This window comes from Hippocampus bargibanti, linkage group LG15, assembly GCF_051943395.1.
Source record: "Hippocampus bargibanti isolate YZ-2025 linkage group LG15, ASM5194339v1, whole genome shotgun sequence".
Classification (NCBI taxonomy): domain Eukaryota; kingdom Metazoa; phylum Chordata; class Actinopteri; order Syngnathiformes; family Syngnathidae; genus Hippocampus; species Hippocampus bargibanti.
The window spans coordinates 11,146,552-11,160,760 of NC_142748.1; the positions used below are offsets into that span (position 1 = coordinate 11,146,552).

Consider the following 14,209-nt stretch of genomic DNA (forward strand, 5'->3'; position numbering starts at 1 on the left):
ACGCAAACAAGGTAAGACTAAATCCCAAACGTGATTTATTTGTGTCTCCACAGACTCAAGTGGACTTTTAAAGCTTACTGTCATTAACATTGTGATTCATCAAAAACAAAATGGAGGAGCAACGACTCGTCATGTTGCTCCTTAATTTCCCACGTCAACATCTTGACGAAAGGCGCTTATAAATGAAATATATTACTATAAATAGTAGTCAGTTTAAAATGAACGAAAACTGACAGACCAGAGAAGTCACATTGCCACCTCTTTATTGCTTAAATAATATTCAATTCATTAACAAAAAAATCTGCATTTATTAGCGAATTGGCACCAAGCTGGCTTGCACATGAAAGAAAAGTTGCAGATGTTTCTCGACAATTTCCGAAAGACAAATGGTGAGAAATGATTTAGGTGCTTGAGTTTTTGCCGAGCCACTTGCTGAAGTACTCCTCCATGGCCATCTTTGCGCCTGGGGATTCGTGGTTCACCGTCGGGATGATCTGCTGCGGGCGCAGCCACTGGACAAAACGCTTCAGCTCCGCAAAGCTGCTGTGCTCGCTGTACGGAATCCCTGCGGATGGAAGCGGAAGGAAAACAACAATCACACAATGGCTGGCGACGCTTGAAATGGGAAGAAACGGCGCAAGGAGAAGATCGGCAGGCTAAAGGAAGGACACCGGAAAGCAAAGCGCAAACCGTAGATGGAGATTTTGCCGCTGACAATGGGTCGGATGTCTTTCAGCGCCACTATTTTCTTGTTGAAGGTCCAGCCGGTGGGCCTGATGGCCACCAGACGATCGTAGCGGCCCGAGAAACTCGTCAGGTACTCCTGCAGCTTCTGCGGCGGGACCGTTTCCAATCAAAGATGCGGTCAAGAAGAACAAGGCGAAGGAAGGCCTTCTGCTCGCTGGTCCTACTTTGACGTTGAGCTGCACCAGGGGAAGCACGTGGAGCCGCCCCGCCGTCCAGTCGGTGGTCAAGCGTTGCCGGATGTGCTCCGACTCCAGGCAGCACATGATGTCGTACTTGTCCCGGGAGAGGCACACCTTGGAGCGCAAAACGTCCGCCAGGGCTACGCCCAGAGAGAAATGAGGGCGCCCGTTCCTCACTGGAACAAAAAAGACAAAAGGCAAGCGAGGAGACGCTCACCCAAGAAGACCTTCTCCTTCCCCACAGTGTAGGAGCCGCACACCACCAGGGTGCCGGGGTGCCGCGCCGGCGACTTCAAGGCGATGCTGCTGACAAAGTTCATGGCCTCCTGCTGCGGGGGGAACGTGTACGACGGGTCGCAATAACTGCGAGGACCGGGCGGTTAGCCAGCTCGCCCTTTCGGAGACGCCGCACGCCGAGAGCGTTGCCTACGTGGTGTCCAGGTAGAGCGTGTGGACCCTGCAAGCCAGCAGCTCCGGGTACTTCTCCATGGAGGGGTCGGCCCGGAAGTCACCCGTGTGCAGGACGGTCCGTCCGTTGGGCAGGAAGAACAGCAACATGGCCGACCCCGGGCAGCTGCATCCACACGTGCGTTTCAGAGCGAGCGCTTGCACAAAAATGGCAGAGGAGGAACGGCGTGGACGTACTGGTTGGCGTTGAGTAGGATGAGCTCCGCCCCCCCCACCTGCACCCTGGTGTTCATAGGGAGGACGTGCACGTGCCGCTTCGCCACCTGCAATCTACTGATCACCAGGTTGGCCGTGATCTGGAAAAGATGCGGCACTCAAGACAAAAAAAGGGGGTGGACGGGGAGGACATCTTGTCTTACTTTGTTACAATAGATGGGAAGCGTGGACCTTTTGGTGAGCCCTTTGTAGTGGTCCGAGTGGAAATGCGTCAGGAAGTAGGCGGTGATGCCCTCAATGGCGCCGTAAGAGAAGGCGTCCACGGCGAACGTGGTGTCTGAGGAAAGGAAAGGGGACACATTTACACTTGCGCTAACACCCCCCCCCCCCACTGTCGGAAGAACAACAAGCTGAAGAAGACGCCATCATGCTGCTGTGCTGCGCTGGCGAGAGACGGACGGACACCACTCACCTGGAATCTTTTTGTAATCCGGACACCCCCGTTGTTGCGCACCCACGTTGCACTCTGTGTGCCGCCATTTGTTCCCCCACCTCATTCCTGCCGCCTGCTCGGGAGTCTTGGCCTCCTCCTTCGGCCTCAAAGCTTTGAGGCCGAAAAACACCCCGATGTCCATTTGCTTGAGCTTGGAACCTCCACTCAAAACCTTGGACAAACACCTGCGGGAAATCAGGCACTTCTTCTTTATGTCGTCCGGCCTGGGCGAGCGGAGCTGCAGCGGCCGGGGGCCGTCGGTGGCTTGGGACGGCGATGGCCGGGTCTCGGCCTCAGAGTTGTCCCCGGAATCCTCGGCCTCCGAGTTGTCCTCGGAGGCCTCGGCCTCCGACTTGTCCCCGGAGGCCTCGGCGTCCGGATTGTCCCCGCAGGTCTCAGCCTCCGACTTGTCCCCAGAGGCCTGTTGCTTCAGGGTGCGGCAGTCTCCGTCCCCAAAGTGGTCCCTGAAAGGCTGAGCCTTGGCTCGAGCGTAGGCCAACTCCGTGTGGTTGAACTTTTCGTAGTGGCTTGGAATGACCGAAGAGCACAGGAGACCATTGGGACATTCTACGAGAAAGACCACACACACGTGGGAAACCCACGCCGCACCGAACGGAGACCGGTGAAAACGAGAACAAGGCTGTGGCCTGACCAAATGAATCTCTTTATTTTTCTCTGTGGCTGCCCATTTTTGGACCTCCGTCTGTGTCCAAGCGATCCTACCTGTGCACGCGCCCCTTGACGTGTCCAGACATTCTTCAACATGCCATCTTTGCCACTTGGGCAATAAACTGGAGAATGGCATCTGGCAAGTGGGGCAATAGCCTTCTTTGGCTTCGCTGTCGACACGTTGCGCCTCCTTAGCGAGTGACGACGGGCTGCCATCACCTCGTCCGCCGACGTCCCTCGAGGTGCTTGGACATTCCGAGGACGGCGATTCGTGTCTCTTCTTTTTCTTCGCGAGAGGTTTGAACTCCCAAATGTCACTTTCGTCACCGCTTTCTCGAGACATTTTTGGGAAAAGCGAAGACTTCCGTGCGGTGCGTCTGAAAACACAGCATCCCATAAACGGAGAATGAACGCTTATTATTATTTGGATTCAGATGAAAGTTGAAAAAAAAACAACAACTGACACCCGAATATTTGTGAGGTGGAAATCAAAATCGGAGCCGATGATTTTGCCGCAAAACCAGGCCGAATTAGGTAAATGCAGTTCTCGAAACCAAGCGGCACTTTCCAACCATTTAACCAGACTATCCAAACCGGAGAGTAAAACGTTGCTGGACGTTAATATATTTAAACATCACTTAAAAAAAATCATACGAATTTTTCAAACGTGAACTTTGATTTGTCATGAATTTGTCGAAAGCCGCCGAGTCCATCAACACGACGCCGACGCCTGCTTCCGCAAAGTAAGTAGACGTCGTTCTTGCCTTTTCCTCCAACCGCACGACACCGAAACACTGAGCTACAACCTTGTTTTATTCTCGCATGTTACGTTCCTTTCGTTTCGGTCACGGTTTGTTCAAAGCAGCGCCGTGACTCGACTTCATGACATTTCCCCAACAGGGCTCGCTCGAGTTTCGACAAGATGGATTCCGGGTGCACCTTATCAACTCTGTTTCCACTCCAAAGTGTGCTCGAATGCGCGTTAAATGACGCCCAGACGCAAGAGTCGATGGAAGCTCTCGTTTATGACTATCTCCGAGATATGGAGGAGAGGGGAGACCTCAAGATGCCCGACTTCGATAGCGGTAAGTTTGGCTTTAGCTAGCGGAGCCACTCGGTCGGCTGAACGAGACCAGACTCGTCGCTCTCATCAAGACGGTCCCCTTAAATGCATTCTCACCGAACAAAGTAAGGTAGAAAAGGTTGATTGAGCCGCCATCTGTACTTGTTTAAAGCTGTCGGACGTTTTGCTCCTCATCCGAAGAGCTTCGTCAGCAAACACTATCATTGTGTCAAGCGTTATTGTGAGACTTCAAGACAGCAATCAATACAATGCATTTTGACAGGGATTTATATCAATCATAAAACATTTCATTTCTAAGCGCCTTTCAAAACTCTCAAGGTCACTTTACAGTCACAGGATCCGTTATTCTGTGGGTGAGCAGTGGCAGCCACACGTGCCAGCGTTCACCCAACCCTGAATTCTAATAGATAGAAAGCTAGCTAGCTAACCAGCTAGTAGATCGCTAATGGATATCCAACAGATAGCTCGGTATTTAGCTAATAGATAGCGAGCCAACTAGCTAGTTGGCTAATACACTGAATGTGAAGAGTGAAAAAAATCACTTAAAATATGTCATTACTCCATCACTCCAGTGCCAGGGTTTTTATCATTTTCACTCAAATCGCAGGACCCACAGAATTTTGAGTTTTAATCATAATAATAATAATACATTTAATTTTCAAGCGCCTTTCTGAACACATTTTACAATAATTATGGAGTGCTTTAACAACAGCTGACTCAGTGATAAGAATCAAGATTTTGAGTCATTTTCCTCTTTGTTGACCCCGTGTCCTCATCACAGCAGCAGATGATGGTTTCACGCCGAGTGTTTGCACGCTGATTTTGTCCTTTCCGGATGGGCCGCAGGTCTGCAATGGCTGAACACGGCGGGCCCGCTATCTTTCGACAAGGAGCTGGCGGGAAAAGTGGTGCTGCTGGACTTCTTTACCTATTGCTGCATCAACTGCATTCACATCCTGCCGGACCTTCACCACCTTGAGCACAAGCACTCGGTCCAAGGTACTCCACTGGAGCCCAAAGCCATTTAGTTCCAATAAGAGCATCTTTGTCCTTGTTTTTATTTGGACTCCACCGCATCGTGCGGCACCGGTTTCCATCGAGTTGACTTGGTCTGATGTCACTTTGCAAAATGTTTTTGGGCGTGGCATGAAACCAGGCCACAAAATGGGACAATTGGCCCCAATGCTCAACAATGATAATAATCATCAGAATAACTTTGATTTCAAACTCCTTTCAAAGTTCTCAAGGACACTTTACAGTCACAGGCAAGCATAGATAGAATAATGATAAATAGAATACAATCAAGAAAATACAATGAGAATGAGATAGCGATGGCGCTCAAACTGTTTGGAGATGGAGGGGGGGATTCTTTTGAAAACAATGCTAACCCTGGAAGGCATTTGCAAACATTTATGTTTGAACGCATTGTGTCATTTCAGATGGACTTGTTATTATTGGGGTGCATTCGGCCAAATTCCCCAATGAAAAGGTAAGTCACCTCTCACGAGGGACCCCCCCCCCCCCTTATTAGGATTCCTTTGTGGATGTTGTTCTCCTTCCAACTTGGCGCCGGGGCTCTGAGGTTCTGGACAACGTCCGCAGCGCCGTGCTGCGCTACGACCTGCGGCACCCGGTGGCCAACGACGGCGAGGCGCGTCTGTGGCAGCGGCTGGAGGTCACCTGCTGGCCCACGCTGGCGCTGGTGGGCCCGCGGGGAAACCTGCTCTTCGCTCTGGCGGGCGAGGGCCACCGCCGCCGCTTGGCGCTCTTGGTCGAGGTCAGCCTGCGTTACTACGGCGACAGGGGGCTGCTGCGGGCCCACCCGCTGCCCGTCCAGCTGTACCAGGACTCCCCGCCCACCGGCGTCCTGTCGTTTCCCGGCAAGATCTGCGCGGACGGCGCCGGCGACAGGTTGGCCGTCGCCGACACGGGACATCACCGCGTTCTGGTGCTGTCCCCCAGCGGGCGCCTCTTGCACGTCGTTGGAGGTCACGCACGCGCCCTCTCCCACATTCTTTGTGTCGTTCTTCAAAAAGTGTCACGTTTCCTTTTTGTTTTGCAGGTCCCGAAAGTGGAAGGCGAGACGGCGCCTTGTCGGAAGCCTCCTTCAACTCCCCGCAGGGCGTGGCCATGAAGGGCGACGCGGTCTACGTGGCCGACACGGAGAACCACCTCATCCGAAAGGTCCAACGCCGCCTTTGCCCTCGGCGCGCCTCCTTTTTGTGACGCGGTCGCGTCCGTCGGCGCAGATCGACCTGTCGGAGGGGCGGGTCAGCACGCTGGCCGGCGGCGGCGCGGGGGATGGCCGGCCCATCAGCTCCCCCTGGGACGTGGCGCTGGGCTCGGCCGGTGAGTCTCGCCGCCTCGGGCTCGTCGTCGAGTTGAAAAGCGTCGAAGGGTCCAGACGGCGCTTTGGTGCGCAGGCGGCGCCGAGGACAACGTGCTGTGGGTGGCCATGGCGGGGATCCACCAGATTTGGGCCTTGTTCCTGGCCGACGGCAAACTGCCCAAACGAAGGTGAGAGGACGGCCCCCGGACGGCCCGGATGGCGCCCGCCGGGCCGGCGCGGGCGACGTAATGGCATTATGACGCCGACAGCGAGTCCAAGGCGGGCACGTGCGTGCCGTGGGCCGGCAGCGGCAACGAGGAGAACCGCAACAACGCCTACCCGCACAAGGCGGGCTTCGCCCAGCCCTCGGGCCTGGCCGCCGCCCCCGAGGAGCCCTGGCGCTGCCTTTTCGTGGCCGACAGCGAAAGCAGCACCGTGCGCACGCTGTCGCTCAAGGACGGCGCCGTCAAGCCGCTGGTCGGCGGCGAAAGGGACCCCACGGTGGGTGGAAGCCGGCGCGCGCCGCCTCCTTTTTTGCCCTTTCGGGACCTTTGCCTGCCTCCCGCCAGAACCTTTTTGCTTTCGGCGACGCGGACGGCGAAGGCTTGGACGCCAAGCTGCAGCATCCGCTGGGCGTGGCCTGGTCCCCGCAAGACAAGCTGCTGTACGTGGCCGACTCGTACAACCACAAGGTAGGCGGCGGCCTTTCTCCGCCGCGCTTTGTCCGCGCCCGCCCCAACCGCCGGCGTCGCGATCCGCCGCGCAGATTAAAGCGGTGGACCCGCGGACGAGGCGCTGCGACACCCTGGCCGGCACGGGAGAGGCGGGCGCCTCCTGCGGCCCCCGTTTTGCCACCTCTTGCTTCAACGAGCCCGGCGGCATCTGCGTGGGCGGCGCCGGACGCCTCCTCTACGTCGCCGACACCAACAACCACCGCGTCCAAGTCCTGGACCTGCGCTCCCAGACCGTCTCGCCGGTAAGACCGCGCTCGAGCCGGCTCGCCCCGCCCCCCACCCTCCCGTCGCCGAGCTCCCCCTTTGACGTCCTCCCCCCAGTTGGTCGTTTCCTGCGACTGTCCAGACGCGGCGCCCTCCGCCGCCACGCCCGAGATGCCTAGGGGAGCCATCACGGTCGACATGGCGCCGGTGGCGGCGTGCGCCGGACAGACCCTCGTCCTGTCGCTGGCGCTGGCGCTCCCCGAAGGCGCCGAGCTCACCGATGGGGCGCCTAGCTGCTGGGTCCTCTCCGCCCAAGGTGAGCGCCCGCTACCCGTCCGTCCGTCTCTTCCTGGTTCGGCGACGCCGCTCGCCACTTTTGACTTCCGGGCTCCCCGTAGGCGACGAGTGGCTCCTCGCCGGCGAGGTCGTCACCGGCGCCATCGCCGATCTCTCGGCGCCGCTCCGCGTGGCCACCAAGCTTCCGGAGGCCCCCGAGAAATCGCAGGCCAGCCTGACGCTGAGCGTCTGGCTGTACTTCTGCACGGCCGAGGGGGGGGCCTGCAGCATGCGGGCGGCGGCCTTCCGCCAGCCTCTTCGGCTCAGTCACGTTCCTGGAACGGGCGAGGTCACCGTGTCGCTCGCACATTCCCTTTGAAAAAATGGGCTCCGTGAATGGCTTGCAGGTGCTTTCGGACGGCCTTGCTCCATTTGGTCTCGGGGGGGTGGGGGGGGATCTTCTGTATTTTTTTGTGTCGTCAGCCCGAAACGATGCTGCATTTGCCCCTTGGGGGAGGGCTTCAAGGGACGAAAAGGTGTCTCTCAAATGAATTGACATCACTTTTTTGGTGACCTTTTGAGTCCATCTTGTCTTGCCTTTTTTCCACTTGTGTCTTATCTGCACATCAAGTCAAAATAATAAATGGAGAGGGACATGCGCACACAGTGGTGCAAACTTTGAAACGACGCCTTCATATTTTCCATTTCCCCCAATTCCATCAAGCGTGCGCCAACGTCACGTCACGCCGCCAACTAAAAAGTCTGGCTTCAAAATATGCCAAACTGCGGAAAAGTCCCGAAATTTTGAAGCCGCCCGCGTGGTCGGCGCGACTGCTAGCTTGGCTTATTTCCGCTTCAAGCGGTTGTTGCGGAAAACACGCTTAACAACAAAACGTGTGGCAAAAAATGGCATTGTTGTACGCAGTGGTCTGTCCGAATGGAAAGAGCACACGCAGAGACGTCGTCTTTGGGATCGTTCCTGTTCGCAATTTCAGAAAAAAGGACCAAAGTGTCAGCGACGGGCTCGACGACGCCAGAATCGGACCGAGGAAGCCACGAAGAACGCTCGTCTTTGCACCTGGTAAGTACTTGGCTATGTCAAATTATGTTTGATGTTGCAAAAGTCCCGGAAAGGCCTTGATTTGTGGCCGTCGCCGGCGAATGTGCGGACCGTTTGTGAGGCGAGAAACCTCGCGATGCTTCGCGCAAGCGTTGAAAGCAAACATTTGCAGCAACGAGGAAAGTCTGCCTCAAGAATATTTCACAACGCGCACGTGTAGAATTTGACGTCGGAGCCTCGCGATTGGCCGGCGGGCTGGTGACGCTGGCGCGCCGATTGACGTTTCCATTTCTTTTCACGCAGTTCAAGTCATTTCACCGAGCCAATCTTCCAAATTGGTTACGATCAAAATGTTGCCAATTTATTCCTGCCCGTAAGGTTGCGGGTTGGCTTCCCGAAATAATCGACCGTGGCTGTTTTCAGTGTCCTTTATGGTTGGGTGATTTTTTTTCTTTTTTTTTTTTTTAATGAGCAAAAGGGAATTGCGGGCGACCAAAACAAACGCGCACCTGCTTAAGGGGAGGAAAAAAAAAACAAACAAACTGGTTTTGATGAAAAATGTCGCTCTTGATTTTTATTTAAAAAAGACAAAACAATTGGCATTTTCATGCACCTTCAAGCAAAATTCAAATGGAGCTGATCGAAATCCATTTCAAAATGGTGGTGGGACTGTCGATGATTTCCATCAAAGTTCACAGCAATATCACCAAACATCTTGCGGGAGAAAAAAAAGTCAGCAAATAACAAAGAGGTGAGGAAAACAAAAAGACATTCGAACTGGCCTCATGCGGACGTCCTTCCATTGATGTCACAAAATGGCCGCCGCTCAAAGCGGCGCCGAGTGCTCCATTTTTTTGGACGGACTGAGCTAAAAGAATTTGCCGCGGAGGTTTCACCTTTACATTCAAAATGGCCGCCAACGGCGAGGAAGGACCGAAAACTGGTGCAAAGTTGACTTCAAGTAGGTCGGAAGTAGATTGGGGGAGTGGCGGGATCACGCTGGCCTCTCGGCGTCGGCGGGCTGCCGTTGCCCTTTGATCAGCTTCTGGATCTCGGCGCCCAACGTCTGAAGGCTCTCCTGGACAGGTGAGAGAAGGTGAGTTTGGAGCGCCGGCGTCCCGTGCCGTCCCGCAGCGGGCGTACCTTGAGCGTGATGTTCTTCAACAGGGTGTCCTCCAGCACGGCCTGCAGCTTCCTGTTGATCTCCAGCGACAGGTCCAGCGTCAGCCCGCCGTCGGCCGGGTGGGACGTGTACAGCGACGCCATGATGCCCCCCCGCCGACTCAGGCGGGCCTTGTTCAAGTCAGACGCCTCGGACGACAGCGCCCCCGACTCTTCCCTCAGCACGTAGCTCTGGAGGATTCGGGTCTTTTTGCGGATCTCCTCCACCAGCTGCTTGATGTGGTCCTCCATGAAGTCCACCTTGTCCTGCTTGCGGGCCAGCGCCTTCTGCAGGCGCACGACGCGCTCCACCAGCGCCGCCTTGTCCACCTCCGGGAAGCTGTCGGCGGGCGTCGCCGAGGGCTCCTCGCCGCCGCCGGGCCGCGCGTTTAAGGAGCCTGGCGGGAGGTGAGGTTCCGTTTCAGCGCCGGACCCCGAGACCCCGACGGACGGACGGCCACCGCCAGCACCTGAGGAACTGGATCGGCTGCCCATGCTGCCGCCGTCGCGGTTGCCGTTCTCCGCCTGCTCCAGTCGCTTGCGAGCTGAGGAGGGACGGGCGGCCGTGAGGACGGGCCGGGATTTGCCGACCCCCGACCCCCGAGCTCCCCACCTTGGGCCAGCTGCTTGGCGAGGTCCTTGACGTTGGCCGCCTGCTTCCTCTTGTGAGCCGCCAGCTCGTCGGCCAGCTCGTCGGCCCGCGTCTGCAGGCGGCCCAACTGCCCTCGCAGCTCCGCCCTGTCCTCCTGCAGGTCCCGCACCTCCCGCTGGCGCAGCGCCTCCTCGCGCCGGAGCTGCCGCGACTGGACGCGGGCAAGGTCTGAATGGAGGCCGCAGACGCGGCGCCTCGCCGGCAACCCACCTTGAGGTCCAGGGCGCCGGCGGCCTCCTCCAGCTGGGCCCGCCGCTCGTCCAGGCGGGCGTCCAGCCGGTCCAGCCGCGCCTGCAGGGCGTTGCTCTCCGACTGCAGCTTGGCGTTCTTGGCGCTCAGCTTCTCGGCGAAGGCCAGCAGCTCGGCCTCGCGCCGGCGGCTCCCTTGCACGTCGCGCCGCAGGTCGTCCAGCTGCAGGTTGAGCGCCTCGGCCTCCTGGCGCCCCGCCGCCAGCTCCTCTCGGTCCCTGCCGTCCGTCCGCAAAAGGGTTGCCCTCGAAATGCCCGTTGACGTCGGAAAGGCTGAAATTGCGGCGCTACCGTCGCTGCTGCTCCTGCAGGGCGGCCATCTCGCCCAGCCGGTCCCCCTGCCGGCCGATCTCGGCCTTCTGCCTGTTGATGATCTCGCGGTACTCGCTCAGCTCGTCCTCCCAGCGCGGGCGCTCGTCCTCCAGACATTTCAACTGCGCGGGGCGACGGGCGGGTTGGCGGCGGTTGATTGGCGGCGGCCGCGCCGACCCACCTTGGTGCGAAGCGTCTCCAGCTCGTCCACGCTCTCCTTGTAGCTCCTCTTCAGGTCGTCCAGCTCTTTGGCCTTCACGCGGTGGACCTGCAACAAGGCGAAAAAAGGGACGTCATTGGGAGGTGTCGTATCCCACGCAACAAATCCAAAAAAAAGCCTGCTCTGTTTTTGTTTTTTAAACACGGGACCGGCGAGGCTGTTAGCGGGCCGCCAAATGAGACGGAGGGAAACCGTCTATTTATCTCTGGCGGCCAATGGGCTTCTATTTCAGGCGGAGGAGAAAAGCCAGAAGGCGCCGGCGGCCGTGTTGGCGTCACCTCTAACTGGTCCGTTTGCTCCTGCCTGTGTTTGGCCAGTTCTCCTTTGGTCTCCCTCAGTTTGGCATCCAGCTCGTTGGATTTGATTTCTTCCGATTCCTGTCGGACAAACGGGAAGGTCAAAGGGCAAGCGGCGCGGAGCCACCCCCCCCATTCACCCAAAACGGACCTGGTACGTTCGGATCATGTCCTGGCAGTTCTTGCGGATCTGCTCCGTCTCTTCTTTGGCTTGCGTCAACTTGGCCGCGACGTCCCTCAACTTGTCTTTGGACTCCTGCGGGCGGAGACGGACGCCGGCGCCAATCATCGGGCGGCCAAAGGTTGGATTTGGGGGTCGCCGCCACTTGCCTTGTGGGCGTCGGCCTCGCTCTTCACTTTGTTCTGGGCCCATTTGACCTTGATGACGCAAGAGTTGTTCTCCTCCTTCAACTTTTCCAGCTCGCGCGTCAGCCGGCCGACGTCGCCTTCCTAGAACACAGAAAATGGCGGCAAATGACGGACCAATATGCGACGGCGGCAGACCTTGGCGTCGCACAGCTGCTGCAGGCGGCCCCTCTCCTGAGCCAGCTGGTTCCCCCGCAGGGCCTGCCGCTCCACTTCCTTGCTGGCCTCCCGGAGCTTCTTCTCCAGAGTCTCCTTGTCCCGCCTCAAGTCCAGAGCCTCCTTCTCGCCGCGCACGTATTTCATCACCATGGTCTCCTTCTCCTGGCGCGCTTCCTCGCACTTCCTGTTCACCTGCGGCGGAGGAAGAGCGTTTAGTTTAGCGCCGAAAAAACGCTCCCGTTCCAGCTCGGTTTGTTGAAACATGACGGGAGCGTTTGACAATGCGGCTTCCTTGTTGTTGTTGTTGCGGTTGTACCTGTTCCAGGCGGGAGGTGGTCTCCTTCTGCATTTGCAACAGGTTCTTCTTGGCCGCCTGCTCCTGTTGAAGGGCTTTGTCCCGGGTGTCCTTCAGCTCCCTCTGCAACTCCTGAATCCTGACCTCCAGCTGACCACACAAACGCAGACGGTAAGCGGCGACGAGTCCAAAGTTGTGGTCCAAAGTTGTGAAGATGACACCGACGTTGGCGATGGCGCTCAAGTGCTGCTTCTGCGTCTGGGCTCTCCTTTTCAGCTCCTCCTTCATGTCGTCCTTCTCCGAGCAGATGCCCAGGATGAGGTCCCGATGTCTCTTGTTTTCCTCCAGCAAGCTTCACGACACATCGGCAATTTTCCAGACAAACGCTTTGTGGTTAAAGCGAGGACCTCGACTGGTTTCTTGGCGAAAAAGGGGACTTTTGGCAAGTTTACCTCTGGACGGATTGGTCCTGCCGCGCGTACTTGTGCTGGACGCACCGCTCGAGGACCGGCGTGCGGTCCTCCGGCTCCAAAGGGGCCTCCCCGTCGACGGGGAGGCCCCTTTTCCCCCCGCCGTCGTCGTCGTCCATTTCCACCTCGGGAAGCCGACGGGCCGTCAGCTCCGACTCCAGCTCGTCCAACAGAGACTCGCACGACAGGGAGCGCCGGATCTGCAACATCAGCTTGCGGCTGCACTCCGTGTCGTACGGGCTGGACGCCGAAGAAGCGTTGTGGGGCGACGGGCTCTCGTCGCATCCGTTTTGGCTCGGTTCTGGCGGCTCCTCCTGGCCGTCGGGGGAGCGCTCTTGGTCCAAAGTCACGGCCGCTTCTAGGGCCTGCCCAGTGGCTTCATTTGAAGGAGATGCCGGCGTATCGCCCCCACGGGCGCAATGCGGAATGCCAACGTGCCCGCCTCCCTTTTCTACTGTCTTTGTCTTTGCAAAAGCATCTGCATTCGTTTGGTTGAAGTCACCTTTGGCCCGCACGCACTCCTCTCCCGCACCTTGTTGCTTTTCGACTTGAGACGGACAGTTCTGGAGCTGCTCCGACGGCGGAAACTCACCGCTCGGTTCCACGCCAGATCCCTCCGTCGCTTGCTCCATGGCGCTTTCTGTGCATCAAATCTGAAAAGTAGGCGGGGAAGAGGAAGAGAACGTCACGTGAAAACTGGTACTACTTGCTCAGTTGGTTGGCCAACAGATTCCAGCAATCGCCGTTACAAATGATGCCCATAAAGTCTCATTTCAATTAGAAAGAAATGTACAAATGGCAACGACTGGTGACTTTTTATCCCCTCTGGACCAAAGCTTTCAATCCTACTTCTGTACCCGATGGGAAGGGATGACCGGTCCCACTTGCATCCCTTGTCTCGCTCGAGTGTACGTATGCGGCCTGAATGACACAGTTGAAAAGCCTCAGCTCTGAAAGGCTTTCTGATTCCGATTCTGCTTTTCAAGCAGCAGTGCTCCTTTTGACAGCTGTCAAACAACAAGCCGCGCCGGCGGCTTTCTCACCCGTATTGAAGAAGGCTTTGGTGGAGTTTGCGCCTTGTACTACACTCGTATCGATCGCCAACCGAAGCAATTTGTTTCAAAATGAAACCATTCAAAACAGGTTGCAGACTATGATGCAGATGTTAACGCGCAGGGTTATCGATCGTCTTGCTCCGTTGCGCGTCGAATTTATTAAACATTGAAAACAGCAAACGTCATAATAATATATTTCAATACAACAACAGATGGCGATGGTTCATTTGGAACACCAAAGTGCTTATTTCGGCTTCTAGCGAAAAGAAAAGCACCGGGCTAGCCTACGGCAGGCAGCTAAGCTATGACGGTTCATTTCCGTGAATAAAACCAGCGTTTGAATATGAAACTATATTCACCCACCGAGTGTAGTAAATCCACGAATAAAATGATATATTTTCCCACGGGGCTCGGATTAATTCAATGGCGAATTTGGAGCCGTGACTGCCTTGCGCCTTGCCGGCTGATCGAGCCAACAAGTCGTTTTTGCTCTGACACATCAACAAATATGGCCACTGCGGGGGGCGAAAGGACACACGGCGTCAACCAATGAAAGACCGGCTTTAGTGACGTCAT

The 14,209-nt window shown here is 56.7% G+C and overlaps 3 protein-coding genes across 5 annotated transcripts; 1 reads left to right on the top strand and 2 right to left on the bottom strand.

Annotated features, from left to right (window-relative positions):
* Positions 1-286: 286 nt before the first annotated feature.
* Positions 287-3,639, bottom strand: dclre1a (DNA cross-link repair 1A (PSO2 homolog, S. cerevisiae)). Of its 2 annotated transcripts, XM_089014956.1 has the most exons (10): positions 3,477-3,639; positions 2,767-3,089; positions 2,023-2,610; positions 1,754-1,887; positions 1,572-1,690; positions 1,357-1,500; positions 1,144-1,289; positions 912-1,066; positions 691-832; positions 287-565 (listed from the first exon to the last, which is right to left on the bottom strand). In XM_089014956.1, the coding sequence occupies exons 2-10, from the start codon at positions 3,053-3,055 to the stop codon at positions 402-404; spliced, it is 1,881 nt and encodes a 626-aa protein (XP_088871082.1). In that variant the 5' UTR covers positions 3,056-3,089; positions 3,477-3,639; the 3' UTR covers positions 287-401. The 2 variants fall into 2 exon arrangements, with proteins under 2 accessions (XP_088871082.1, XP_088871081.1); XM_089014955.1 differs by lacking the exon at positions 3,477-3,639 and having other exon boundaries at positions 288-565; positions 2,767-3,237.
* Positions 3,320-8,855, top strand: nhlrc2 (NHL repeat containing 2). Its single transcript, XM_089014947.1, has 13 exons — positions 3,320-3,455; positions 3,613-3,797; positions 4,643-4,795; positions 5,236-5,285; positions 5,379-5,784; positions 5,859-5,980; positions 6,046-6,145; positions 6,220-6,313; positions 6,395-6,626; positions 6,695-6,817; positions 6,892-7,101; positions 7,181-7,379; positions 7,462-8,855. The coding sequence occupies exons 1-13, from the start codon at positions 3,397-3,399 to the stop codon at positions 7,716-7,718; spliced, it is 2,190 nt and encodes a 729-aa protein (XP_088871073.1). The 5' UTR covers positions 3,320-3,396; the 3' UTR covers positions 7,719-8,855.
* Positions 8,856-8,960: 105 nt separating this feature from the next.
* Positions 8,961-14,148, bottom strand: ccdc186 (coiled-coil domain containing 186). 2 transcript variants are annotated; one of them, XM_089014935.1, is made up of 15 exons: positions 13,997-14,148; positions 12,561-13,231; positions 12,334-12,460; positions 12,130-12,258; positions 11,793-12,005; positions 11,619-11,738; positions 11,440-11,544; positions 11,271-11,369; positions 10,954-11,040; positions 10,752-10,894; positions 10,423-10,678; positions 10,174-10,363; positions 10,031-10,105; positions 9,543-9,958; positions 8,961-9,477 (listed from the first exon to the last, which is right to left on the bottom strand). In XM_089014935.1, exons 2-15 carry the CDS (start codon positions 13,208-13,210, stop codon positions 9,394-9,396), a joined length of 2,694 nt encoding a protein of 897 aa, XP_088871061.1. In that variant the 5' UTR covers positions 13,211-13,231; positions 13,997-14,148; the 3' UTR covers positions 8,961-9,393. The 2 variants fall into 2 exon arrangements, with proteins under 2 accessions (XP_088871061.1, XP_088871062.1); XM_089014936.1 differs by lacking the exon at positions 13,997-14,148 and having other exon boundaries at positions 11,806-12,005; positions 12,561-13,000.
* Positions 14,149-14,209: the final 61 nt, after the last annotated feature.